Genomic DNA, 27,122 nt, shown 5'->3' on the forward strand with positions numbered 1-27,122 from the left:
CCCGCTAGGAGGGAGCGGCGAGGGGTGTGTCCCCGCTGCGAGCTGGGCCCGGGAGGGCGGGGGCGGGGCGAGGCGCGGGGGGCGGGGCCGCAGCGCCTATAAAATCGCCCTCCTCCGGGGCATAAACAAACCTCCCCTGGCTCCCAGCTCCGGCTCGGGAGCGCAAGCCTCTCTTCGCCGCTCTCCTCGCTCCCTCTGGGCGCCGCCAGCCTAGCTCCGGCTCTTTTTGCTTTTCTCTCTCAACCTCAGGTAAGCCTGACGCCCTCTTCCCGCCGGGCAGGGAGGGATCGGTCGCCCGTGGGTGCTGCTGCAGCTCCTGGACCGCCCTTTGTGGCCCCGCGGAGCTGCAAGTGCTCGGCTTCCCCGTGGCGCGAGGGCGAGAGCGAGCAGGGGCTTTGGGGGCGCGGGCACTGCCGGAGTGAGGGGTTTCGATTCGACTACAAGAGCAAAAAAAGGTCCCCGTTCACCTTTCCCCTAGCTGAGGAAGTGGGATCCTGGGGGTCGGGGTCGGGGGTGGAGAGGCTCGGGGCACACCTTGCCCGCGCTCCCGGGGGCCTCCCAGATCACAGCTGGCGCCGCGGGCCGGGGGGCGAGCTGGAGCTGGGAGCAGGAGGAGGGACCAAGAGTGCGTGTGTCGGGGGCGGGCTGGCGTTTGTCCCTGCAGTGGGGTGTCTGGGGAAGGAGGGGTTGAGTGCGCGTGTGTAGAAAGGCGGTGGGCAGGGGTGAGCGGCGATGGGTTTGAGGCGGGAGAAGTGGGCGTGGGTGTGCCCAGAGTCAGGGTGCGTCCAAGGGGCGGGGGCCCATTCAGCCTGGGAGCCGGGGTGGGGCGCGCTTGTGTGTGTGTGTGTGTGTGTGTGTGTGCGGTGGGGTGGGTCCGAGGTGTGTCACAGAGCGTGTGACACGCGCGGGAGCGAGGGTGGCAGGGTGCGCCCCCCGAGGTGGCCCGGGGTGGGCACTGTGGCGTCGCGGAAGAGGTGGCCTGGGCCGGAGGGGTCGCGTGGGCATCTGGCGGCCCTGCGCCGGCTGGGGCTTCGAGTGGCATCATTTTCGCCTCCGCCCACCCTCCCCCGCTTCGCCTCTCTCCCCTGCCTCCCGGGCCCGCCTCTCCTGCCCCCCAGGAGAAGAGCAGCTGGAGTCGCTCGGACGTTCCTCGGCCATCCGCCGCGGTCTCTGGTTCAGCCGCGGGCAGGGCGTGTGCAAAGCGGTGGGCTCCGGGGCAAACGCGCGGTCACCGCTTGGGCCACGTTAGTGGCTCTTTTCCTTACCCCTCCCCCCCACCCCAACCCACCAGTCCCACTCGCCCGTCTGTCGCCTCTGCTGTCAGACGTCCCTGTGGGTCCGGGGCAGCACCGATTTGTGGCTTGGAAGGGGGAGGTGCCTGGCAGCTGGTGGGGGAGGGAAATCTGGTGGTGGAGGGCCCGGTTGTCTTGTGCCCGAGACCAACTCTTCTTCGCAGATGTCCTGGGCGCTTCAGTTTGTTTGGTTCCTTTGAGTTACTGGGAGAGATTAAAGATTCAAAGAGAGTTCAGCCAGTGGCCACGCAGGAGGACTGTAGCCTCCTCCTAATGGCCATTAGCCATACTTCACCTTCTCCTAAAGAGCAAAATATCTAAACACAAACCGAGTTCTTGCTAGGAAAAGTGCAGTTTCAAGGCACACCTTCCAGCACAGCCTCCTCCTGTATAGAAATTCTGGAATCGTTACTGAGTTTCACAAACGTGAACTGAAATAAGCAAGGTACAGAAAGTGTCAGCCCCGGCACCTGCCTTCAAGGGGCTCACCAAGTAGGGGAGAAATGCAGGTGCGGGTGCAGCCCCCAGCCCTCTGTGGCAGTAACTGCTGGAGCGGAGTGGCACAGGGTGGGAGTCAGGGGAGGAGGGGAGGTAGAGGTGGTCCGGAAGTGCTGGGAAACCTCCAAAGGGACAGTGCTCTGGTGTAAGGATCCAAGCCTGGGATGTCCCTTCTTAGCTTTTAGGGACCTTGTCTCTCATTAGAGAGGGAGAAGGAAGGCGTTGCCTGCCTCGCCCCATCACTTGGCACCTGGCCCAGGGCCAGGCCCTTGGGCGGGGATCAAATACAGACGCTGAATGAATTGAATGGCTCCTTCCCTTCTGCCCCACTCCCCGATGATCCCACCGGCAGCCAGCATCCCAAGGAGGCAGTAGACCTTTTGGTGGTAGCATGTGCCTGGGCTTTCCAAGGAGACCTTGGAGCATCTCTTGGGGTCTCCTCTGCTGAGAAGCAAATCCAGGATTACTATCCATTGGTTTGATAATTTGGACTGGAATTAAAAACTCACACAAGTTACTGGTCCAACTTCTACCCATTTTACAGATGGAAACTGAGACAGGGAACGACTTACCAAGGATGAGCCGAAACTGGGAATCGACTCTCCAAGACTCTTTCCAGGGGTCTCCTGGCTGGGATTGAAGGTGGTCAAAGGGGGTCTCAGTCTTGAGAGATTTATTTTCTGCCGTCAGAGGGGCAAAAATAAATTGGCTCTTCACTGAGTTTCTGGTGAGGAAACTTTCCAGACAGCATGTGGGTGATTGATTGATTGATCTTCAGTGTGAATTGTGTGTTCTTGAGAGATTAGCAGACTCAGTCTAGTGAGAAAGGGCTGCAACCCCGCTAAGCGGTGGTTGATGGGTTTTGGGCTGCCTCCTCCAGCTTGGACCCCAGATCTAAACAGAGCTGGACCCCCCTTTCCCTCCCCTCAGTGCATTGAAATCTGGCTTGAGCTGCCTCAGCAAGGATGGGGAAGAAAGATCGCATTGTGTTTTTCTGATGGCCTGAAGCTGCAGTTCTTCCTTGGGACCCAACTCCAGAGAATCCCATCCAAGGCGTGACTCAGAAGGCCCTGTGCTTCAGAAAGGAAGCCAAGATGATGACTCAGCATCTGAGATTCTAGCAAGGAGGGGGCCTGACTCAGGCGGAGAGGGCCGGGGAGGGACAAGACCTCTCTCTCTTCAGATCAGTGGCTGTATCCTCGCATCCCCTCTCGTCCTTGCAAGAGCTCTGCTTGGGCTGTCTCGGCTCCATTGAATGGATGAGAAAACCAAGGCCAAGAATGTTTAAGGGACTTGCTTGTGGGCCACGTGACTGAAAGTGGGAGAGCCAGACTTAGAACCCAGAGAGTCAGACTTGAAAGCCTTTGTTCTTTTTCATGATAGCATGTTGGGGTGATTGCATAAGGGCTTGAATGAAAAGTACAGAGAGGCAATCAGGAGCTCTGGGCCTCAGTTTCCTCCCCTGAAAAATGAGAATAACAGACACTGTCTCACTAGGATGTGCAAATATTAATTGAGTTAATCCATGGAAGGAACTGAGAACAGTACTTGCTTGTGAGGACACCATGAGGGACTTTGCTGTCAATCAATTCCACAAATGACAAGGCATTTCCTTGGCAATCAGTGGCAGGAACCTTTGTTCTAAACTTACCCAGACCAGTGGGAGCGCCTGCAAATGCTGGACTCATGTTTTGCTTCTTGAGGTTTTTCCAAAAAGCTAGGCTTGGGCTTCCCTGGTGGTGCAGTGGTTAAGAATCCGCCTGCCAATGCAGGGCGACATGAGCCTGTGAGCCACAACTACTGAAGCCTGTGCGCCTAGAGCCCATGCTCCACAACAAGAGAAGCTGCCGCAATGAGAGGCCCGCGCACTGCAACAAAGAGTGGCCACTGCTCGTTGCAGCTAGAGAAAGCCCGCGCACAGCAATGAAGACCCAACGCAGCCAAAAATAAATAAATAAAATAAATAAATTTATTAAAAAAAAAAAAAGCTAGGCTTGTGCTGAACGCATAAAAATGTAATGGGAACCTTGTCTGAAATGCAGATTTCCAGGCCTAGTAGGTCTGGGATATGCCAGGAATCTGCATTGTTTCAAAGCTCCCTGGGCTGAGCTGGGGGTAGGGTGTACTGAAGGCAGCCAGAGTTGAGGATACCTGCTCCAGAATAATGGGTAGGGGGAGAGGAAAAGAAAGGGGTGGCCACATTTCTCATACTCCAGGGTCTGGGGACACAGTACTCAGTAAGTAGCTCTTATCTGGCTAGCGTGACGTGTGATCTCAGGGCACCGCCTGGTTCAGTCGAGATAGGAGACATCCTTGCCACTTCTCAGGTCAGAAAACTGAGGCTTGCGCAGGTCACTTGCTTGTCCAGAATCAAGTGATGGGGTTCTGTTCCACATGAGCCGCCCTGGACCTTTCCCTGCCCAGATCCTTCTGGACCTGTCTTTAGAACTTGAACTTTGTTTCTTGGATTCATTTCAGGCGGCCCTTCCTGCCTCCCTGATCTCAGTCTGGTTCCAGCCCTGCCCTTCTACTTGCTCTTTCTCTTTATGTTTGGAGACAGAGACAGGCGGGTTGGCCATTTCTGCTGCAGAGCCTGGGGAGGTTAAATTCCCTGGACACTCACTTGGCCCCCTGCTGCGCCAGCCCAGGCTTGTCAGAGGCGGGGTGGGCAGGAGGGGTGGGAGGCTCTGATCAGGTGTGCACGGAGCCCAGCTCTCCAGGGTGGGCGCCTTGTGAGAAGAGACCTGGGTAACCCTGGGAATCTGACTTGGCACTGCAGAACAGACCAGATTACAGAATTCGGGTCCACACATAGGTCTCTCTTTGACCCAATCTTTGACTTCATCATTTACTGAAGACCTGCCAACCCCTGCTCACCCGGGCTCCATCTCCAGGCGTTTCCATTCCAGCAGGGCTGTTCCTCCAACAGGTGGTAGGAAATGGGGCTCGTTAGCAGTCTGGGGGCCTTATCTTTTATAGATTTTTTTTTCCTCCTTAAACCTGTGGAAACCTCTGTACATATAAATTTTACGCCCATGTGCAGCTCTGCTTAAAGAGGTGGATGGGGACCAGGGTTCCATCCTGTTCCCCCATCTTGACCCCCGACTCCACCCTGTTGGCTTTGAGAAGGTTCTGGGCAGCCCTCTCTGAATGTGGGTGTGAAAGGCATTCTTAAGAGGCAGGTAATTCTGAGGACTCTCTTAGCTGGGAGCCCTCACCTCCTTTCCCCTCTCCTTATTAATCATTGAACTTGTCTCTTTTCTCCAGAAAGCCCTCCCTGGCCTTCCCCTCCAGGCAGGCAGGCTGGGTTAGGTACCCTTCTTGGATCATTCTGGGCTGTCTCCTTATTCACCCTTTTCCCCATAGACCTGAGAGCCTGGCACTTAGTAGGCACTCAATTAATGTTGGTCCAAAGGAAACCTCCACTTATTAAGGAAATAACTTGGGCCCTCTTGTGTAGGAAAGGTCGGAAGGCCATCCAGAGGGTAGAAGCAGCAAGACCAGTTCGGGAAAGGATCCCGTCAGCGTGGCACTCATCCCATCTCAGGGACAAAGGGTTTTGTAGGAAGAAACTACATCCACATCCAATGCGAACACTGGCTCCGTCTGTGTGCTTTCCACAAATTATCTCACAGACCATCCAGTGCCGCCCATGTGTGTCCCGCAGATTCTCAGAAAAATCCTCTAACCCACCCAGCATCCTCCTTTGGACTTCCGTTATTCTGCTCGTCCCTGCAGACGGTCTGATCTTCTCTCTGCCAAACATGTAGCTGGGCTGCCAAAACTCCGCTGAGACCTACAGGAAGATCCTGGGTGGTGTTGCAGGGAAGGGGGTGGGCGAGGACCAAGAGCTGGCCCCTCCCTCTTCCTGCTATTGTGTCCCAGACACACTCCCTGACCTTCTTGCTAGTTCTGTGCTCTGGCCGAACACAGACAAGTTCCGTTTCAGCTCTAGCCTGGTACCCGGGGAATGGATGCAGCTGGGGTGTGTCTTCTCTTTAGTGATTCCTTTTTCATTCTTTCAATATCAGACAGTTCGTTGAATGCTGCTGAGGTCCAACCCCCATGCAAAGCACCAGGGGCCTCGAGGAATTCTGATTGTCTGATCTTTTCCTCAATTGTGTTGTCACTGTTTTACTGACTTTCGAAAGTCCTATTTTTGACTTCCCTTCCCCTCAACTGGGGAACTTTCTTGAAGGTCCAGTGAGTCCAGCCATGTTTTTTACTAGGTTTATTACTTAAGAAAAACATTGAGAGTTAAGGCCACCAAGTTCCTCACCCTCCCCAGAGCCTTGGATTTCGAAAGGTCCAGAAAACATCAAGAGAACCCACGAACTGCCTGGTAGCTTGGCATCAAAATCTCTTTGGCAAAGAAAGGACCAAAGAACGCATTCACGGCAAGGCAGAGAGAGGCAAGGCATACCCCAAGGCTACTTTCCTTGAGGTTAATGCAGACGGGGGACTGTTCTCTGGAACCTTCTGGGGATCCCTGTATTCGGGGAAGATGTTGTGGCGACAGCAGCACCCATTGATCCCCCTGCCCCCCTTTTAAATTCTGTTCTATAAAGAGCCCAGTGTGCTGGAAAAAACACCGCTTTCATGTGGCTTGGAAACCAGGCGTGTTCTGGAGCAGACAAAATCTGGACCACTGGCTGACCATCACAATCGATGCAAACTTATCAACAGTCGCTCCTGGGCCCTCTCTCTCTGCTTCACTGAAGGACTCCAGGAGGCTGTGGTCTGCCCGCCCCTGCCCTGCACACCTGCACCCACGTCGAAGGATGGAGTCTAGGCCTTAAGGGAGTCACATGGGCCTTGGCGTTTGAGCCTCAGGTGACCCATCTGTAAGCTGGGATGATCAGATCCACATTCTCCCAGGGACCTCCTTGAGGAACAGATAGAACAATGCAGTGAGCCCTTTTTCAAAGTATTGGGTTTGCCACGTCAGGAAGGCACTCTGGGGAAAAGCTAAACACAGAAGTCCTTCTGGGTATTGTGAAGGGAGAATAGAAAAGTCTAAGACGTGGACTGGCCCTCTCGTGGTGGCTCAGGGGGGCTGAGAACCTACAGGAAGATCCCGGGTGGCATTGCAGGGAAGGGGGCCTCTCGTGGTGGCTCAGGGGGGCTGAGAACCTACAGGAAGATCCCAGTGGCATTGCAGGGAAGGGGGGCTCTCGTGGTGGCTCTGGGGGGCTGCCCACGGTAGAGGGAGAAACACATGACTCCCCCAGCTGATCCACACAGGAGAAGCCTCCTGGGCACACATATAGCCCATCCTCAGCACATCCTTACCCCGGGGCTGGGTGCACGGTATGTGTGTCTATTTAGAGCAGGCTGGTGTCATGGTCAACTGTCCCCTTTAAGGTTGCTTTAAGCTGTGCTATCTTGATGCTTGGTGACTTGGGGTACATTTCATAATCTCTCTGTGCCTCCGTTTCCCTGTCAGATTGTTCACCATAAGGTCCACCTTCTAGAGTTGCTGGAAAGCTCAAAGGAGGGACAGAGTTTGGAGCCCAGGAGGTGCCATAGAAGTTCCTGTTGCTGTGATCCTGCTGTGTCTGTGCAGGGTTTTGGCCACTCTTGCTGAGATGGGTGCATCTTGGGGCTCCCAGAGCACATCCTGGATGTTTGTCTGCTGGACACCCCCGCCCTGCCTCGGGGGAGTTCTAGGGGCCCCGCAGAACTTGCAGATAGGTTCCCCCTGTGTGGCTTGCTAGAAGAGTGCCAGAGCTGGAGGGAGACTCCAGTTTTACGGACAGGGAGGGGTCGAGGCCGGGAGGAGAGGTTCTTCCAGGTTCCCAGGGCAGATGGATCCAGGCAGAGCCAAGCTGCATGGGGCCCTGGTAGGACCCCAGGGTGCACGGCCCTTTTGTCTGCGTGCAGCACCCTCCGGCCTAGGCTCCCATCCATCCTGAGTTTTGGGGACCACGTGCTGTCCATAGAACACACGCCACATATTTTGTAGAAGGGAAGCCAAGGCCCAGGGAGGGGATGAATGACTTGGGGAAAGTCATGTGGCAGGGTTCCCATGCCCCGACTCCTAAGCAGTGTTCCTGCTGCACTACCAGGGTTTTTGAGAATCCCAGGCTCTGTGTCCCCTCGCTCTCCCGGTGACTGGTTAACAGCTCTCACGTGACCTCATTGCCTGAGATGCCTCTGCCCGCTGCCTTCCCAGTCCCCGAGGTCACCTACTTCCCTCCTCTGGACAAATCTCAGTCTTGGCTTCCCTGGAACCCGTGAAGTCCAGCTAATTGCTGACTGACTCCTGGGTCTGTTGAACTGGAAAGGTATTTGCCCGCCCCCCTTGGGCCTTCGTTACTCATTGACCCGCGTGATGGTGCATTGGGTCTGATTGCCGGAAACCGATGTGGCACCTGCTGAAGCTCTTCTCTGTGTCCCCTGCTTGCTGGGCCACTCGGGGACGAAGGATGTAAAAAAACATAGACTATGTCTCCACAGATGTCCGTGGTCTCTGAGGCAACCAGAAAAGTGCACTGATTAACTAAGCAGCTATTTGCCAGATTCTGTGTGCCATAGTTTCATTTAAGCCCCGCTGCTACTCGCTGGGAACAGGAGTTGTTATGCCCATTTCATGGATGAGCAGACTGAGGCTCAGAGGTTAGATCACAGAGCCAATCAATGGTGATGCCCAGGTCTGACCCTCAAGTCTCCCCACCTAGCTCCTGGCTACCTTTCACTTCTGCGATGTTGGTTTTCTCAGAATTCCTTCTGGGCAAGTAGGTGGGAAAGGAAAATGTGGTATAAACCAGTCAGGCAGCTGGCGTTGTGACCTGGAGCCCTGTTTTGGGCACGGCATGGGGTTCTAGCAGAAGGAGGCCTGTCCCAACCTCATTTCCTGTCTGGAGCGGCTTCCTTCTGTGCTGAGACACAGCTGGCAGGTACGGCCCCATCCCCATGCTACAGGCTGGAGCAGAGGGCCGGGGGTCGGACTCCTGGGCTTCCACCCCTGTGCCCTGTGCGGCCTGGCCCTGGCACCCCCTGTCCATTGCATGATTGCCTCAGCCCTTTTCAGTCCGACACTCTGCGCTGGGACTTTTCAGGAGGCCGTGGAGAAGGGCGGAGACGGGCATCCAGCGCTCGGCCTCAAGTGCAGGGAGAGAGCTTGCTGAGCCAAGTGGGGCCTCAGGTCGGCTGCGGGGAGTGACCCTGGGTGTGACCCTCCGAGTGGCACCTGGAGGGGGCGGGGGCACCAGCCAGAGCACCCAAATCAGGTCACCTCCCATCGGTCCCTGACTTGTCACATAGTAGACTTGTCAACGGAGCTATCAGGGGTCCTCTTTGCTCAGTGCCTGTCGCATGAGAACCTACCGTACGGGAAAGCCACCTCCGAGTAAATCGCCGTACAGTCCACGCTTCTTGGAACTCAGATGTTCTTTGAGGGCTAGTCTTGCCAGGGGGGCGGTGGCAGATGATGGGAAGGGGGAGCACGAGGGGCTGCTGGGAGATATCCCTGGCTTCACCCAAAGCATGTCAGCTTTCTTCTTAAAAACAATCAATTTTTATGTACTGAACTTCCTTATAAGGTTTCCTTTAGGCAAACAGCTTCTGAACCAAAAGTTGGCGAAGTTTTTGGATTGAGGCAACAGAGACAGGGTAAGGGCTGGCCTCAAGTGGCCTACGTTGGCAGAGCTGGGTGCCAAGCAGGCTGTCTTCTTGCTCCTCCAGTAGCTCAGCAAGGGCGGTGGGGTGCATGGGGAGGGGGAAGGTTCAAGGTGCACCTTGTGCAGCGCATTTGGGCAGCCTTGGTTATTGCGGGCAGTGACCTAGATGGAGGTCCTGGCCAGCTCTTCCTGTCGGGACAATTGCAGTTACGGTTATCAGCTACAGGCTGCCCAGGGCCTGCAGGCACCCCCCTGCCCCGGACAAGGAGAACTGGAGCGTCCCTCTGCTTTATCTGGTCTCCCTGCAGACTTCAGGGTCCTGGGGACCTCACTAGCTGCTTCTTGGTCTAGGCCAGGGTGTCTCAGCCTCTTCCCTACTGGGACCAGATAATTCTGCTGCGGGAGCGTCTTGTGCGCTGTGGGATGATTAGCAGCTGCCCTGGCCTCCACCCACTAGATGCCAGTAGCGTTGCCCAGTCATGACGGTCAAGAATGTCTCCAGACAGCGCCAAATGGGGGGGGGGAAGAATCACCCTCGTTTAGACAAACACCGGGATAGCTCTCTGTGGGCTCCGCCCTGAGCCCCCTCAAGGCCCTGAGCACATGGGGGGTGGGGCTCCGGGAGGCCCCCTCACCCAACCCTCCCAAAGCAGCGATTCTCAGATGCTGATGTTTAAGGGATTCGTGTCAGTTTTCAACCCACTGTCTCTTGGGGTCTGGGAAGCTGGGTTGTCGGAAGGAAAAGAAGGTGTGGAGTAAAGAGATTTCTCTGGGAGCATGTTTGGGAAACCAGGAAGGCTGGACTTGAACTCTTTCTTGTTCTGAAAGAGGATGAGGGGGCAGTTGGAGGCCAACACTCTAGTGGAATCATGGCATCTGGCAGCCAAGGAGACCTGAGCACACCGGGCTGAACTGCAGCCTGGGATGAGCCCTTATAAATGTAGACCTGTTTTCAAAGCGGTTCACTCCTGTGGTCTAGTGATCACGTAAGAGTGGATTTACGTACAAACATTGCTCTGAAGCTGCACAAAAGCCGTTCATCTATCTATTCAACAAGAGAGTTGAGGCCCGACTTTGCACCTGGCCGTGATGCTAGGAGCTACAGGTAGGGAAGGGAATGGGCCGGGAAGGCTTCCTGTCCTAAGGAGCTCGCACATGGGGCTGAAGGAGGCCTGCCTGGGCCCGCCCAGGGGGTAGCGGGAGACCCCGACTTCATCCCTGGCTTCTGAAGGAGCCCCCGTGAAATGTAAAGTCCTTTCCCTCTGAGCACAAAGGGTGGTGTTGCCAGAGCCCCGGGCTTCTGGAAGTCTCCCTGGGCTGTGTAGGCGAGGTGTCCCACGGCCAGGGTCTCGGGACCACAAACACGCTGAGTTAGCAAGGCCGACAGACCTTGGCTTTTCATGCCTCCTGCTTCCAAGCTGGCAGCTGCCCAGCAATGTTCACAAATATAAAACCGACTTTGTTTTCAGAATGTTCTGGAGCCTGGACTCCAAAGGCTGCATAAAGGCATTCTTGTGGGGCTGGTTATCTACTGGGGAAAATCGTGCCGGGGCCCCAGACCCGAGCGTCCCAGGGGATCTGCCCACGGAATGCCATGTACCAGCGGCGCAGGGCTGGGTGCCGGGCGGCCCCGGCTCTGTCGCCCGCTGACCTCTGAGAGGTGTGTCACAAAGAGGGCTCTTCTGGGTTCGGGGAGCTGGATCTTCAGAGGAGCCCCGGGCTGGAAGTTCAGAGACTTGCATTCTCTCTCTGGCCGCTAGCATCTGTGGGGAGCTTGGGGCGAGGTCCCCATGCTGGAAAGGAGCAGCGTGAGGGCCGAGGTCAGGCGGCTTTTCACCAAGTACCCGATTCGGAAGGTCTGAGTCTGTGACCTGAGGGTCCCTGGCCTCCTCCTGTCACTTATTCTTCACCCCATCTCGTCGGCCTCTGCCTGCAGCACGGAACCCTCATTCTGGACTCTTTGTGCCTCACCCCGGTACTGGTGGGCGCTTTGTTCTCCCAGTTTGACTATTCATCCGTAACAAGAAACGTTTATGCCACCAGGTCCTTGATTAGGCACCCAGATGTGTGCTCAGTAACTGTCACCACCCAAGCCTCGCTCCCCAGGGAGTCGATTATGGTGGCATTTCCACCGGCCGAACTCTGCTCAGCTTAGCTCTTTTGGTTCTTCTGCACTTGCCTGGGTGTCAGAGCCAAGGAGGACCTCTTCTGCCCCACCCCGATCTCTGCCCCCATCCCTGCCCTCCCCACCCCTGCTCTCCCACCTCCGCTCTGGCTCGTGAAGTGCTTTTTGCCTCGAAAGTCCTTTTTCTTTCAAAATCCTCCTGAGTGTTCAGTGTCAGACCCCTTGGCTTGAGGTGTTCCCTGCCCCCTGCCCCGCAGCAAGGAGCAGGGGTGCCCTGCACAGGGGTGGACGCGGGGGCATCTGCGTGGCCGCCCCTCTGTCGGGGCCCCTCTAGTTTGAGGAGGAAGCTAGTGCCACGCCTGCCTGTGGTGGGCCTCCGTGACCTTCTGTCCCCTTTTGGTCGTCAAGCTGGGGCTGCCTGACTTTGGGCTCGGCGATGTGGGTCTCCTTCTAAAATGCAGGGAGAAACGTCCTCGGTGTGGTGGGTGGTCCTGGACTGGGTGTGAGGGCCTGGTTTTGAGTGTAGACGCGTCGGTAAGCCTCAGTTTCCCATCCTAGGAAATCTACTCCCCTGGGTCCCCAGGGGCAAGAGTGGGATGGGATGGGGCGGTGGGGAGGAGGTAGGAGCTGCTGGGCTGTGCAAGAGAAGGCTTGCTCCCTGGCCTCAGATTTGCTCCTTTCCGAAAACATCTGTCAGCAGGAAGCGCTAACCTCCTACTCTCTGTCCCTTTGTAGGCAGGTGACAGCAGGGTCATGTCTCGGGAGCTGCAGGACGTGGACCTCGCTGAGGTGAAGCCTTTGGTGGAGAAAGGGGAGGTGAGTGGAGATGCCCCTGCCTAACCCCATCCCGTGCCCACTCGTACACGGGCATACGTGTGTGCACGCTAGGAACACACATGCATGTACACTGCCACGTGTGTATACATGCACACACGTGCACATGTCCACTGCTTCCTGGTTTCCACAGGTCACCTTGTCCCGGAATGCAAAGGGACAAGCAGTACCAGTTCAAGTCCCAGCTTGGCTCCCGAGGGCTAAGGCACTGTGGCCAGGCCTCTTGCCCACTGCTGGCTTTTCTGCCCTCACCTCACTGATCTCATCTGTGAAGTAAGGACATCGAACCAGAGTTCCTCTAAGCACCTCCACCTCTGGCATCCTGTGATTCTAGAACCTGCAGCATGAAGCCCATTGTCCATCGACTCTGTCTGCCCCATAGTTTAGAGGCTAAGGCCACATACACTGGGACCAGACTATCTGGGTTCAGACCCTGCCTGGGACACCCTGCAGCTTTGGGACCACTGGCAAATCCTTCAACCTCTTTGTGCTCCAGGCCCCCAACTTTAAAAAACAGTGACACTAGGACTTATGTCATGGGGCCAGGATGAGGATAGAGTGGGTTAATTCATGTGGAGCCGTTAGAAACCTGTCCGCCCTGAAGGGGACCAGCTTTGCTCCTGAGCTCTTGCTGCTACAATTATTACCATCTTTTTGGCCAAACCTTTCAGGTCTACAAGGCCTCCCTGTTGGAAACAGAAGCCCCTGCCCTACAGCCCAGCCTGGCACGATCCATCCTGGACCGGCTGTGGATGGATGTGAAAAGCCTTTTCATTTACATAGTTGACACTGTATTTTTTTTTTTTAATTTATTTATTTATTATTTATGGCTGTGTTGGGTCCTCGTTTCTGTGTGAGGGCTCTCTCCAGTTGCGGCAAGTGGGGGCCACTCTTCATCGCGATGCGCGGGCCTCTCATTATCGCGGCCTCCCTCATTGCGGAGCACAGGCTCCAGACGCGCAGGCTCAGCAACTGTGGCTCACGGGCCCAGCTGCTCCGCGGCATATGGGATCCTCCCAGACCAGGGCTCGAACCCGTGTCCCCTGCATTGGCAGGCAGATTCTCAACCACTGCGCCACCAGGGAACTATGTTCATGTCCCAGTTCTCACGGAGCCTCATAACGGCCGGTGATGAGACAGCTTTTTTAAAATGTAAAGCTCAGGTTCAAAAGTACAGTTACTCTAAGGTCAATTAAATGCTTTTGAAAGTAATAATTAGCATGCATGAGCCACGTCCTGTGTGCCTGTCTCTGGGCCAGTCATACTTCGTGGATTTTCTCCTGCTAAACGGAAGGATAAGGCTGTGGTTGATTAGAGACTAGGTTCATTGATTGTTCCCATTTTACAGAAGAGGAAACTGAGTCTCCAGGAGGTTAATTTGTCCTCTTCGGTCGGTCACATGGTTACAAAATGTGGGGCATGGAGCCAAGCTCGGGCCAGCTGCCCCTGGAATGGGCTTATTTAATTCCTTTATGACTCTGCTAGTGGCTGCTCTGTTTTAGGTCCATTATTTCATGGACTTTTCATTAAGAAGGTGAGAGGCAACTTTCCATTTCCCATTATATAGATAAGGAAACTGGTCTTGTTGGGAAGGGAATTTCCCAAGTTCATTTGGATAGGTGACACAGCTAGTACTAGAAGCCAAGCCAGGCAAAGCTGCAGAATGCTTGAGATCATTCCCATGCTAGGGGTCTGCAAACATCTGCTATAAAGGTCCAGATGGTAATATCTTAGGCTTTCAGGACCACATGGTCTCTGTTGTAACTACTCAGTTTTACAGTTATGGCATGAAAGCAGCCCTAGACAATATTTAAGCAAATGGGCTTGCTGTGTTCCAATAAAACTTTATTTACAAAAAAAAAGGTGGAGGAATGGGGAGGGCCATAGTTTGCCAACTATAATACTATTCACTATTCATGCTGCAAATCCATTTCCTCTTCTGTCTGAATCTTTGACACAGTATTGAAAAGCAAACAAACATACAAATAAAAAACCCCTAGGTGATACAAATACATATCAACATATTCTTATCCCTTTTGAAAAACCATATGAAATAGTATACCATGCTTTGCTTTATTTATTTAGCCACCTATGTTGGAGACCTTTCCAACATCAGTCCATAGAGCACTTGCTTCTCTCTTTCCGGTGTCACAGTGTTCCACCACGTTTATTTGACCAGTGCCCTGTATGTGGACACTTGGGTCCATGTTACCATTACCAACAGGGCTGCAGGATGTTCATACACTCGTTGGATCTTACATGTACGTCATTTCATACACATGCAGGTGCAGCTCTAAGGTAAACTCCCCAAGTGGCATCACTGAGTGCAAGGGTAATTGCATTTTTAAACACAGCATTTATATATTTTAGGCAGCATAGTGCTACCCTTGGAAAATTTTACTTCTCAAACAAACATCTAAAAGATTATCAACTCCAGGTTACATGTCAGTCTGTCTCTAAGTAGATATTGACCCTTTCTTTCAAGGTTTAGATCGAAATAAACCTTCCAATTCCTTAGATTGACTCAGCAAAGCGTTTTTAATTAGGTTTGCTATTGGGAAGTTCTTCCTGATGTCTGTCCTCAATCTGGATGACCTCTGCACTCTTGTTAACATATTGAAGGTTAGTGTTGTTCAGAATAGCTTTTCTACTCCCTCCTAGCAACACACACACGCACACACACACACACACACACACACACACGAAGTATTTTTGGCCACATTTGCTTCCACCTGAATTTATCAAACTCCCTAATGTTCTTAACCGCAGCCCCAGGGGGTGTGAAGCTATTTTAATCTCCCTCAGCAGGCGGCTGTTACAATCTTATCTTCCAACCCCTGGCTGTCCCAAGGGGTCCTCCTTCCCCTTCCGTCACCTCTTTTGCCTTTTGCTCTGCTGGGCTGTTTTCTTTCATGGTGGGTAGTGGTGGGTCTAGCTGGGCCTCCGCTTTCAGGGGGTGTTTGTTTGAACTCCATCTCTGAGCTGAGAGGAAAGCATGCCAGCAACATCTCTTGGAAACTTTGGCCCAGGGTGGCTCCAGCTCCAACTCTGAGCTGTACTTTCACTGCTACCCAGGGGACAAGGGCCCCTTTCCTGTCTTCCTGGGCTTGGCCTGCCAGTGTCAGCTCTGGTGAAAGATGGAATTTGGGCTGGACACTCAGAATTGTTGGATCGAGGGAAATGCTCTCTTCTCCTCTTCCACCCATGAGAGACTGGATTTTAATCTAGATGATGGGCTGTCGTGGAAGAAATTTAAAGGCAGGAACATGGTCAGGTTTGAGCTTTAAAAGTGTAGCACATAGGTGGAGACAGAGAGATCAGTTAATAGGCAGTTACAGTCCTGTATCTCTCAAGCTTGTTGTCAGCTTAGACCTTCAGATCTTTTTTCACTAAGGCTGTAGTCAAAAAGGAATCCACCTACTGTGTCTACTTTTCTGCTGGACTGCTATTCTTTGAGATGAAAAGTCTCTCTCTGTAAGGCATTAGAGAGGCCCCACAGAGGACATAGGGTAGATATAACAGACTCAGGGCATGGAGAGGTCCGTGTGTTCTGACATTATTTCTCTGCCCCGGGAAACTGATGAAACTGATGATCTCTCTTGTCTTTCCACAGACCATCACTGGCCTCCTGCAAGAGTTTGATGTTCAGGCAAGTAGAAGACGTGGCTTCCCTTCCCCCTTTCCTACTCTGTCTTCTCTCTTTTCCTCTTTCTCCCATTGGTTAGATCAGTGTTCAGATGTTAGGGGTAAGGGGAGAGAAGGAAGTGGCCTCAGCTGATTCCCCACACTCAGCTTCTCTCCCCGGAGAGAAGCGCGTTTGAGTTCTGTCCAAGGGAGTAGGAGCCAGTTACGCCCTGTGAAAGCAGGACAGATATCCAGCCCCCTTCAACCCTGCAGAGCTGGGCAGAGCTGTGGGGCATGTGTGGAGGAAATGGCAAGACACTGAGTGGGCTTGGGACCCTGAAATGGGAGGGAATGGAGGAAGCAGAGGCTGGATGTTCTGGGCTCTGCCTGGGAAAGTGAAACCAGCCTTCTCTGTGGTTTTCTGGCTCCATCTCTGCTCCAGGTTGATATGAGAGCAAGGTGGGAGGTGCATCTGAAGGTCTGTCCAAGAACAAGTTTTGGGGAGAGTGGGTTGGCCTCTCATGGTCCAGGGGCGGGTCAGAACCTCAGGAACTGTAAATCCTGGACTCATTATCCCAGAGCTGCATGGGCCCCATGCTGTGCCAGGTCCTGGGTTTGGAGCTGGAAGCCTGAGCACATACGGGTCTTGTGGGCTTCCTGGAGAAGACAGGACCAAAGACAGACCAGATGCAGGCCGTTGCGCTCACCTGGAACTCTGCCTGCACATCACACAGGTGCCCCGGCTTCCGGCCCATTCTGAGCCCTGCATCTCCATCGTACCTTTCACCCGCTTCCCCCCCAAATAGCTCACTCATCCTCCTGAATCTCGTGTTTCGACGATCGGCCCACCATCCACCAGAGGCTGGGAATCTTGGCGTTGTCTTTGGAAGGAAGGGGAAAGAGGGAGAGGGGTTGGAAACGTTGGCTGGTGTGAAATCAGGGAGGTGAACGTGCAAAGAGCACACTCAAGGTGTGTGGGCCTTGGTGCCCTTATGCGTCATCCTGGCTATACCTGGAGACCACCCTGACCCGCGCCCGTGGAACCCATGGGGTGTGTCCGAGGTGTTGGTTTCCGTCCAGCTGTTTGTTCCCTGAGGCCAACACATCCTACTGTGTAACATTGACTTGTTCAGAGCACACTTATTACACCACCACTGTGCACCAGGCCCTGGACATCCAGACCTGTGGCACCTGAACTCTGCAGGGGACACCCCACTGAACCCCAGCAGCGCTATGCAGCCGGGATTGCTGTCTCCATTCTTAAAGCTGGGGAAACAGGCTCAGAGGTTAAGCGTGCCTGGCCCTCAGTTGCACGGCTCGCACAGTGCCCTGTGTGATTTGACCATGAAACCTGCTTTTACAGCCTCCTAGCAACGTCTGTGTCAGAGCCAGGAGCAGGCAGCCTGAGCAAAGGTTAGCAGCCTTCACGTGCCATGTACTTAAGAGTGGTGCTGGCTTGGCTTGAAGGCGACTCCGTGAGCTGGCAGGGATGCCGCCCGCCCGAGGGAGGTCCTTCCAGCCTGGGGCCCTCTCGCCTCCCTCGCTGTCAGTGGGCGTCTGGGGCAGGCTGCAGGGACAGCTTGGGCTGGGACAGGTCATTTCCACCCCAGGGGTTTCTGATGAAAAGCAGCTGAGCCTGGAGATGCCCTCTCACCCCCCGGGAGCAGCTCTCTGACTCATCAGCCCTGGGTTTATGGCGTCACTCCTGTCCCAGCCTCTCGGTGCATCTGCAGTGGATGAACTCAGATCAGGGCTGCCATCTCCCCATTTTATGAATGAAGAAACTGAGCCACCCAGACGGTGAAACTTGCCACAGTCAGGCCACAGCTGAGATGTCATGGCATCTTGAACAAAAGCATCTTTTTTTCCCTCATTTTTGAGCCAGGCCAACCGGATTTAATTCTAGCTGACCCTTTCAAGGTGTGTGCCCTTGAACAAGTTACTCAACTCTTCTGAGCCTCCCTTACCCTCCATCTGTAAAATTATTAAAACAGTAAGAATGACTGATTTTGAGCCCTTACCATGTGCCAGGCACTGTTCTAAGCATGCTGCCTTTAATTTAATTTAATTTAATTAAGTGTGCTCATTTACTCTTTGCAAGAGCCCTGGGTGTGGGTTCTGGTATCATCTTATTACAGATGAGTGGTGCCTCCGGGTCATGCAGCCAGGGAGGTCCCCCCAGACTTCAGGGTGCCCTCCCTGTCTCTCCCGGCCGTAACTCAGACACCAGTGCTGTTCACAGCGGCGCTTACTGCTCAGAAAGCAGAGGCCACACTCTCTGCAAGAATGCAGGTTATAGGCATGGATGGACATGTGGAAGTGACCCTTAGACTCCGGGGTCTGGGAACCCCCTGAGCCCCCAGCTCCCCCCTGCACATGTCCTCGGGGGTGGGAAGAAACGTGGTCAGACCTCCAGGCACACTTTCTCCTCTGGGGTCACTGCTGGTGGGCGGTCAGCGGGGTGATCTTGACTGAGTCTGCAGAGCTGGAAGCCAGGCCACCCGGTGGGCTCAGCCCACCTTTGTGCAGAGGAACAGAGAGGGACCTGGGATGGGTAGGACGGCTCCCTGGGTCTAAGACTGAGCCAGGAGGGGGGGTTATGAGTAGCTCAGGGCCCAGGACAATGGCTAGTCACTCAGCCCCACCCATCAACGGACCGTGTCCGGTTCGTTTGTCCGACTGTGACTCAGACTGTCAGCTCCCTGCACCTTCTAGGCCATCAAAGAATGGGGGGACCCGAACCCATCACTTCACAGGCTGCATCGGCACCCAGAACACAGACCTTGGTCTTCAAGGAGCACTTGGTCTCATGGGACATGGCCTCTGGTTCTACTCTTTGTTATACTTGTTTAAGAAGAAGAGAGTCAGGGTTCGGAAGTCGCTTGCCTGCGGTCCCCTGCAGTGACAGGAAGGTGGCACCAGACCCCGGGCCTTCCCTCTTCCAGCCCTGAGAGCTTCCCGTTCTGCCCACGCCTGATGAGGCTGGTTTAACGGTGCTTCCTGCGAGCCAGGCCCTGTGCTAAGGGCTTCCCAGCCAATATCTCATTTAACTCCTCAACAACAGCATAAGCAGAGGTACCGTTATCTTCATCGTTCAGATGGGGAAACTGAGGCCGGAGGCTGGGACTGGACATCCCACCCAGGTCTGTGTGAGCGGGAAGGAAGCCCGTGCTCTTACTGTGCCGTTCACGGGCCGAGGTCTCTGCCTCTCCTGTCCCCGGGCCAGAGCTCCGCCCGCTGGCCTCTTGTCTCACAGGACACTGGGCACATGGGGGTGCTCCGGGAAAGTGGGAGGTGAATAGGTTGTCTCCAGGGGTCCCAGGTTTGGCTCACCCAACCCCACAGTTTACAGCTGGGGAAACTGAAGGGCAGAGAAAGAGGGGAATCGTTTGTCCAGGGTTGTGAGGTGCGGGGAGCTGAGGGTGATGGCATCTGATCCTCTGTCTGACCGTTTCCCACCCTCGTGAGAACAGGGAGAGACGAGCGACAGGGCAGTAGAGCTGCAAAGATGCAGCAGCTGTGGCAGGGGCGGCCCTGGCTGTTTGATGGGCTCTGGGGGCTGTGAAGCTTGAGTGGCAGCCCCAGGGGCTGGCTGATCATTCGGGGCTGGGCTGGGCGGGGCTCCGGGCAGGGAGACTAACGTACTTTCTCTGTCACTGAAATGTCAGTTCTTAGTCCTCCCGCCACCAAAGCAGCTGTCACCTCTGTGGTTTTGTCTTCCCACAGCAGCCTTGTGATGTCCCTCCTCCCCAGGGTCAAGGCCACAGATTCACCCAGACTCGAGAGCCGGCTTTGCCCTTTCTTGGCTATTTGACCCAGAGCAAGATGCTTCACCTCCCTTCAGCCTCAGTTTCCTCATCTGTGAAATGGGGAAAGTCGCTCCAGCCTTGTGTAGAGAGGACAGTGATGGAGGGGAGCCCTGATGTGATGTTTCCCAATCAGTATTTGTCCAATAACACACCCGGTCTACCAACTGTGTCATGAAGTTTTTCCAATTTTTTTTTTTTGTGTGTGTGGTGAAACACATACAACATAAAATTTACCATCCTAACCATTTTTAAGTGTCCACACTTCAGTGGCATGAAGTACATTCATAATATAGTGCAACCATTACTTCCATCCATCTCAGAACTCTTTCTTTTTTAAAAAAATTTTTAAAATTAATTTTGTTATTGAAGTGTAGTTGATTTACAAAATTGCATTAATTTCTGCTGCACAGCAAAGAGACTCAGTTATACAAGTTTATACACTCCTTTATTATATTCTTCTCCATTATGGTTTATCTCGGGATATTGAATAGAGTTCCCTGTGCTGTACAGTAGGACCTTGTTGTTTATCCATTCTACATATAATAGTTTGCATCTACTAACCCCAAACTCCCAGTCCCTCCCTCCCCCACCCCCTTCCCCTTGGCAACCTCCAGAACTCTTTCCATCTTGCAAAACTGTAACTCTGTCCCCATGGAACACTAATTCCCCATTCCCCTCCCCCTAGCCTCTGGCAACCACCATTCTACTTTCCGTTTCTAAGAATTTAATGACTCTAAGTAGCTCATGTAAGTGGCATCACACAGTGTTCGTCCTTTTGTGATTGGCTTATTTCACCTAATGTCATGTGAGATAAGTTTCATCCACGCTGTAGCCTGTGTCAGAATGTCTTTCCTTTTTAAGGCTGAATAGTACTCCTCTATATGTCTAGACCGAGTTTTAATTATCCTTTCGTCCACCAGTGGACACTTGGGTTGCTTCCGCCCTTCTGCTGCTATGACTAGTGCTGCTGTGATCATAGGTGTGCAACATCTGTCCAAGACCCTGCTTTCAGTCCTTTTGGGTACGTACCCAGAAGCGGAGTTGTTGGGTCCTATGGTTATTGTAGATTTCTAAAATTTTGGTCATTCAAGAAACCTGGAAAACGTAGTTTATGTCTTCTCTGTGAAGGTAATTCCTCGCTTTTGTGTCACTCTTGACAGTTTGCCAAGCACTGTTATGCACTCCCTTCTCCGGGCACGGGTAGTAGGAAGAGCAGGGAACAGGGGTTTGGGCCCTGCGCAGGCGAACTTGAAGGTGGCCAAGGCTGGGGTGGGCGGGCTACCACATCAGCAGAGCGGCAACCTGAAGACCACAGAGGTTGGCCTCAGCGAGGGGCTGGGGAGGCGGGATACGACTCATCAACATCGTGCCCCAGCCTGGGCTGAGCCCTCCCAGTGAATCCCAGAGCTGTCCTGGGAGGTGGATGCATTTTCCCAATTGTGCATTCCTTTGTTCCTTGAACCAATGCCTGCTCTGTGCCTGGCATTGTCTTAGGTGCTGGGGATACTGGAGTGAGCCTGACGGTCAGTGAGCCCTCTTTCCAGGGGCTGCAGTTCTAAACGAATCGCTCAGCACCATTCCCAGTGTGTTGCCCGGTTTTGCTTTCCTACTGCTCACAACGAACTCTGTCTTCAGCTGACAGATGGAGAGCCTGAGCGCAGAGAGTTTCAGTCGCTTGCCTGGGGTCACGGGGTGGGAGGGGGGTAGGGCTGGGATTGCACCCAGCCTCCTGACTCCCTGGAAGGGGGAGGCAACGCACATGAAGCATTCAGCAAAGTGACAACCCCAGCCACTGTCGGGGCTTGGAAGACGATGGTGCAGGGTGAGGAGATGGGGCAGGTCTTCGGTTCAGGGGTCGGGAAAGGCTTTTGGAGGAGGTGACATTGGACTGAGACCTGAGTGATTTGTGAAGTCATATGACAGGAGAAGATTAGGGACCGATCACCCATGCAGAGGCATTGGCACGTGCAGAGGTCCCTCTGGCTTGGATTCTGAGTCCTCCAAGGGCGAAATGAATTCTTCCTGTAAGCTGTTAATAGGATCCATCTTACAATTGAATCACAATATTTGGGCTGCATCCGAGTGCCGAGTGACACTTTGTCAAGGTTGTTTCCAAAAAGGTCTTTGGATAAAACTATATTCATTTGGATTTGGCTATTAGATCTGGTTGACTCATGATATCTATGAAGGTTTCCTCCAGATTTCCAGCAGTCTCTAAAATCGTGGGCGTGGGTCGCTGAAGTATGTCCTTCAGAAGATGCAGTGCACCATGATGGCTGATGTTCTCTGGGTCACAGGGCCGGGAGCAGAGACTGACAGCACCTTGGTCAAGGGTGGCTGCAGAGCGTACCAGCCCAGGGACTCGCCCACACACCCTGACCTTGGATTCACGCGGGAGCTCCTGCAAAATGACGGTCTCCTGCCTGCTGTGGGCTTCAGCTTCTCTGATCAGCCAGGCGAGGGCCCAGGCCTTCCCAGGGGCTTTTTGTTGAATCTTTTGGGACTTTGTACCCTCATGCCTGCTTGACAGATGAGGAAACTGAGGCTTTCCCATGGCCAGCGACTGTGCAGGGGCCCCATCGAACCCAACTCTGCCCCAGATCAGCTCTCTCAACCACGACATGTACTGCAGTGTTAGATTCTAGGTCACCTTTGCAATTTCTATCAAAAAAGATCTGGCCAGGTAGATAATCTGAACAGTGCTATGGTGGGTTTATATTCAAGCCCTTGAGGGGAAGCTGCTGTAAGGACCCGAGAACTGACATGCCTCAACGGCAGCCCACTTTCATCTGTTCATTTAGTTGGTCCTTACAGCTCATGGAATCAGGGCCCTGTCTGGGCAGCGCTTTGGGAGTTGAGTTTAAGGAGGCTGAGCTGCCTTACTGTGTGTCCAAAAGCAGCCAATGTTATTTTTCGAGGAGTATTTGGTGCTTCAGCATTTTGGCTAAATCGGGCAGACTCGTTTCCTTTCCCAAAGTGGTCAAGAATTTTTTTTTTTTTTTTTTTTTTTTTTGCATGAATCAAAATACGCACTGTTAGCCCAGAGCTCCTCAGTGAGAAGCAGCTCCAGAGCTGCTGTCTTAGGAGACAGCTTAGCTACCAGAGCAGATGGCATCTCGGCCTTATCTCTTCCGGCCTGACGTCACCTTAGGATGGGCAGCTCTTGAGACCCTACTTTGTCCCCTCTTGGAGAGGCTCTGGGGCCCTCAGAGCACGGAGCTGGGTGGGCGGCTGGCCTGAGGTGCTGGGGCTGCAGGAAGGAAGTGGTTTGATCTGACTCTGCAGAGAAGGTTCTGGCATCAGACTAGGCAGTTGTGTTTGCAAATCTGATGAGTGGGGAAAGTGGGAGTATTTTGGGTTCTGGTTTATTTTCTTTGGCTAGAATTCTAGAATCCAAGAATATCAGAGCTGGCAGATTCTTTATTATCCAGCCCTACCCCTTCTGCTCCAGGTGGGGCAGCTTTGTGGAAGGCCACTGAGGTGAGGGAAGAGGTGGGAAGGGAGCAAATGGGTATTTGCTTGCCCACCCATTGTCTCAGGGCTTCCCTGCCAAGGTGGGAAATGATACTCTCCTTAGCAGATGAGAGACCAGTTTGGGGATGTTAAGAAACTCGTCAAAGGGTACTATTGAGATAGTCCTAAATTTGGTCCATCTGACTGTTAGATACATACTAACTGTGGGAGTCGTAAGAGCTGATGTATCTTGAGCGTTAGCTGTGTGTCAGAAACTGTGCTGCTCTCTCTTCCTGCATCATCTCATTTAATCCTCAAAACAACCCTTTAAAAGAGGTTTTGTTGCCAACCGTGCTGAAGAGACGAGGGTTTAAGGGACTTGCCCATTGTCACACGATGATGAGATAGATGGCAACACTTGACTCAGTGTGGAGCCAAAGGCCATATAACTGGGGGGTGGGGGTAGGGCAGCGTGGGGACAGCAGAGTTGAGTCCACTGCTTGTCACTCCCCGCTCAGGGGCTGGGTAACTTCCTTTGGCCCCAAATCTCCTCTCCTGGTGCTATTTCTAATTCCTTCCACCTGGATCTTTAGTTATTTGGATGGTTTGATTTGATTCGGTTTCCATGGGAATCTGTGTTTGTGTGCTCACCAGGGATCTCCGGGCAATGAGCTGATGTTACCCACAGGGCCTCCGGGTGGAGGGGATAGAGGGGGCCGGGGCAGGAGGGGCAGTGGGCTGGAGGGTCTCCTGGGGTCTGGCTCCTGCTCTGGAGCTCCCAGTCTGGTGGAACTGGGCCAGAGGGGGACGTCTGATCCCCATTGTGTGGGTGCTGATTTTTTTTCCCATCTCTTGGAAGCAGATCAGCTCACAGGGAAAATGGAAATGGTGACCTTTTACGAATTTCTTTCTTTGCACACGATTGCTTCTTGTTTTCCTGCCCCCTGACTGAAGGTGGGCAGACCTCGGGGGCTTGGAAATCCTCAACCCACCATTTCCCATCCCCGCCTGCCCCCAGCCTCACTTCTGAGAAAGCCGTGGGGACTTAGAGCAAACTCCGAGTGACAGATGGCAGTGGCACGCATCTGGGTCAGTGCCAAGGGAGGCTTTGCCTCTTCTGCCCTCCTCTGTGGGCTTCCTGGGAATGCCCTCCTGGTGGAGGGGACGGAGCACCTCGCCCAACAGCATCCCCGTGATGGGGCTCCGATGGGCTTCCCAGGTCGGTCCAACCCAGGCCATCAGGCTGACCTAGTGTAGATGCCCATCTCCTGGTGTTGCAAAATAGATACAGTGGACAGAAGCGGGTTCAGATCAGCTTTCCCTCTGCTAGCCCTGCGTTCTTGGCTAGTCACCTGACTTCCTAGGGGCTTAGTCTTCTACTCTGTAAAAATGGCGGTAGTAACACTGTCCCCAGGGTGTCACGATTGTGCCATAAACACAGCATCAGACTCAGCATACAGGCCTCCTTTGCCTCCCTCCGCTCCGTGGATGGCCCTGCTTCCACTCTTCCTCTTTTCCCTAATCCAAGAGAGACTTTCCTCCCGATTCTTGCTTGCTTGGAGAATCGCCGTCCTCACGTGGGTTCCAGCTTCCCGCTGTATTCCCAGGCTGGCACCCTTTCCCCCGCTACAGATCATTTCCTGACTATAACTTTTCTGTTTCTCGATGTGATGACAACATTAAAGAAAGCTGAGAAACGGAGGGAGCTTGACCTCTTTGAGATCTTCTTCTCTTCTAGGTGTCCCAGTGGGCCAGGTATCAGGACTCAGAGGCCCAAGGGCCTGTCCGGAATCTTAACTCTGTTACCTGCAGCTGTTACCTTTGGGTGCTAGGCTTCAGCCCTGGAGGCTGGCTTTTGCCATCTGTGAAATGGCTGTCCTGAGAGCACCGGGGCCAGACCTGGCCTTATGGTGTTTGTCCGGTAAGGGGATGGCTGCCCTTCTATGCAAATACGATCGTGCTCCTTCCACACACGTACCCTCCCCTGTCAGTCTTCATAATCCAGTGCTCCTTACTGAATGGTCAGGACAAGATCAGTGGCTCAGCCAGGCCTCCCCTCCCCCACTGCGGGCACAGGAGATGGACCAGGAAGATACGGGGAGGGGTTATTTCACATAAACCTGGTGGTGGGGCAAGCCCCTGGCATTTTCTCTGGAGCCTCTGTTCTCATGATTTGCCTTGCTTGCCTCAGCAAGCCTTGACTTAATGCTACGTCTGATGAGCCTAAATCAGCTTTCTTTGCCTGCTGTTCCAAAGGGTGCCCTCCGCCCTCAGGCTGTGCCTTGACCAAGGCTTGCTAGACTGAAGGGAGGGGCGGCCCAGCGCGCCAGCTGACTTAGAGCCCGGGTAAGTGTGTCATCCTCTTAGAGTCCAAAGCGTTCAGCATCTCCCTAGGGCCTGCTGGACAGGCGGATTATGGAGGGAGGTGCAGCAGCTGGTCTCAGAGCTCTCCTAGATCATCCAACCAGTGGACTTAAACCCTGGGGACTGGTCCCTGTGGCTTCACAGTAATCGTCTCTGGGGTGGGCATCTGGAACAGCCAGCATGGAGGGAAACGCTGCAATTTCCAAAACACTTTCCGGTCCCTTCTAAAAGTCTTGGGAGCACCTCCACAAGCAGAAGGGTTTGTTACTGACCTCAGTTTACAGCTGAGGGAAGGAATTCTCAGAGAAGTCTGGTAACTTGGCCAAGGTCCCATGGTGGGTGTATCATTAGAATTAATATCATCCAACAAACAGTGCCCTAAACAAGGAAATGGTTGATATTTTCGCTGACCCAGAAGGCCTAGTACAGCAGGCTGTGAATGCCACCCAGTCTCAGACTCCTTTCAGCTTGCTGCTCTGCCACCTTGAGCATGTAGCTTTTGTCCTCATGCTTGTAAGATGGCTGCTGAATCCCTGGGCATCTCACCCATGTTCCAGGTAGTAAGCAGGTGGAAGGGTGAAAAAGAAAAATTAAAAGGCCAAGTTTGAGTCTTTAAAAGAATTCTCCTCAAAGCTGCAGCAAATTCTGCTGACATCTCATTGGCCCGAACTGAATCTTCTGACCATCCTTGGCTACAAGGGAGACGGGGAAGGAGAGAATTTCATCAGGCACATTGCTGGGAATTTTGTCGTAAAGAAGAGGACAACGAATGTCTGGGAGGCCCACCGACATAGTCTGCCGTAGCTCACAAAGCTCCCAAGCCAGAATTGGCAGCCGAAGAGCTGAAATCTTTGAGGACTACTTAGTGGTAGGTTCTGTTTTCACCACCTGCCAGCTTACAGGCAGTGCAGACAGTAGGTGATATCGGTGCCGTTTCACAACTTACCAGCTTACAGGTGGTGTAGACTGCGTAAATCTCTACGCACCTTCTCCAGGGCAGAGCAAGCCTTTCTCCCTGGGAATCTGCAGTCAGGTTGGGGAGATGGATAAGAAACAGATATGTGCCATTGTGGTAGATGCTACAAGGAAGAGGACAGGAGCCATGTGTCCTGTGTACAGTGGGTGGCAGGAAGGGCCACCCCGTGGAAGTGACGTTTGTGCCGAGGCTGTTCCAAGTCAGACACACCTGCTGTACATTCCTGCAGTTTGGGGGCAGATGTGCATTTGGGGAGGGTGGGAGGAGCAGATGTTATTTCTCTGTTCTGTGTACCAGTGTATCCCAGCACCTGCCCCGTGGATTACTGGGTTTTGGAGACGCTGGGGAGATAAAAAGCAATCTACAGTCACATCCATGGGGACCTGACTTCCTGCGTCCCTCTTTAGAGAGTCACTGTGCACGTTGCCTATTAAAGGTTTTCTTTCTTCACGGGGCACCTGGCACAGAGTGTTAAAACGGAGACAGCAAAGAGCACAGGCTTTGGACTTGGACGGTCTCGGGTTC

At 53.6% G+C, this 27,122-nt stretch overlaps 1 protein-coding gene across 3 annotated transcripts in view; it reads left to right on the top strand.

Annotated features, from left to right (window-relative positions):
* Positions 1-105: 105 nt before the first annotated feature.
* The window catches only part of NDRG1 (N-myc downstream regulated 1), a 98,922-nt gene continuing 71,905 nt past the window's right edge, over positions 106-27,122 (top strand). For 2 of the 3 annotated variants that reach the window (XM_082363777.1, XM_082363776.1), the window contains exons 1-3: positions 106-249; positions 12,273-12,353; positions 15,985-16,020. In XM_082363777.1, coding sequence (XP_082219903.1) covers positions 12,291-12,353; positions 15,985-16,020 — 99 coding nt within the window. In that variant the 5' untranslated portion in view covers positions 106-249; positions 12,273-12,290. The remainder of the gene's footprint in view (positions 250-12,272; positions 12,354-15,984; positions 16,021-27,122) is intronic. The other variant, XM_082363775.1, reaches the window with a different exon arrangement.

This window comes from Balaenoptera borealis, assembly GCF_965194805.1.
Source record: "Balaenoptera borealis genome assembly, chromosome: 17".
Classification (NCBI taxonomy): Eukaryota; Metazoa; Chordata; class Mammalia; order Artiodactyla; family Balaenopteridae; genus Balaenoptera; species Balaenoptera borealis.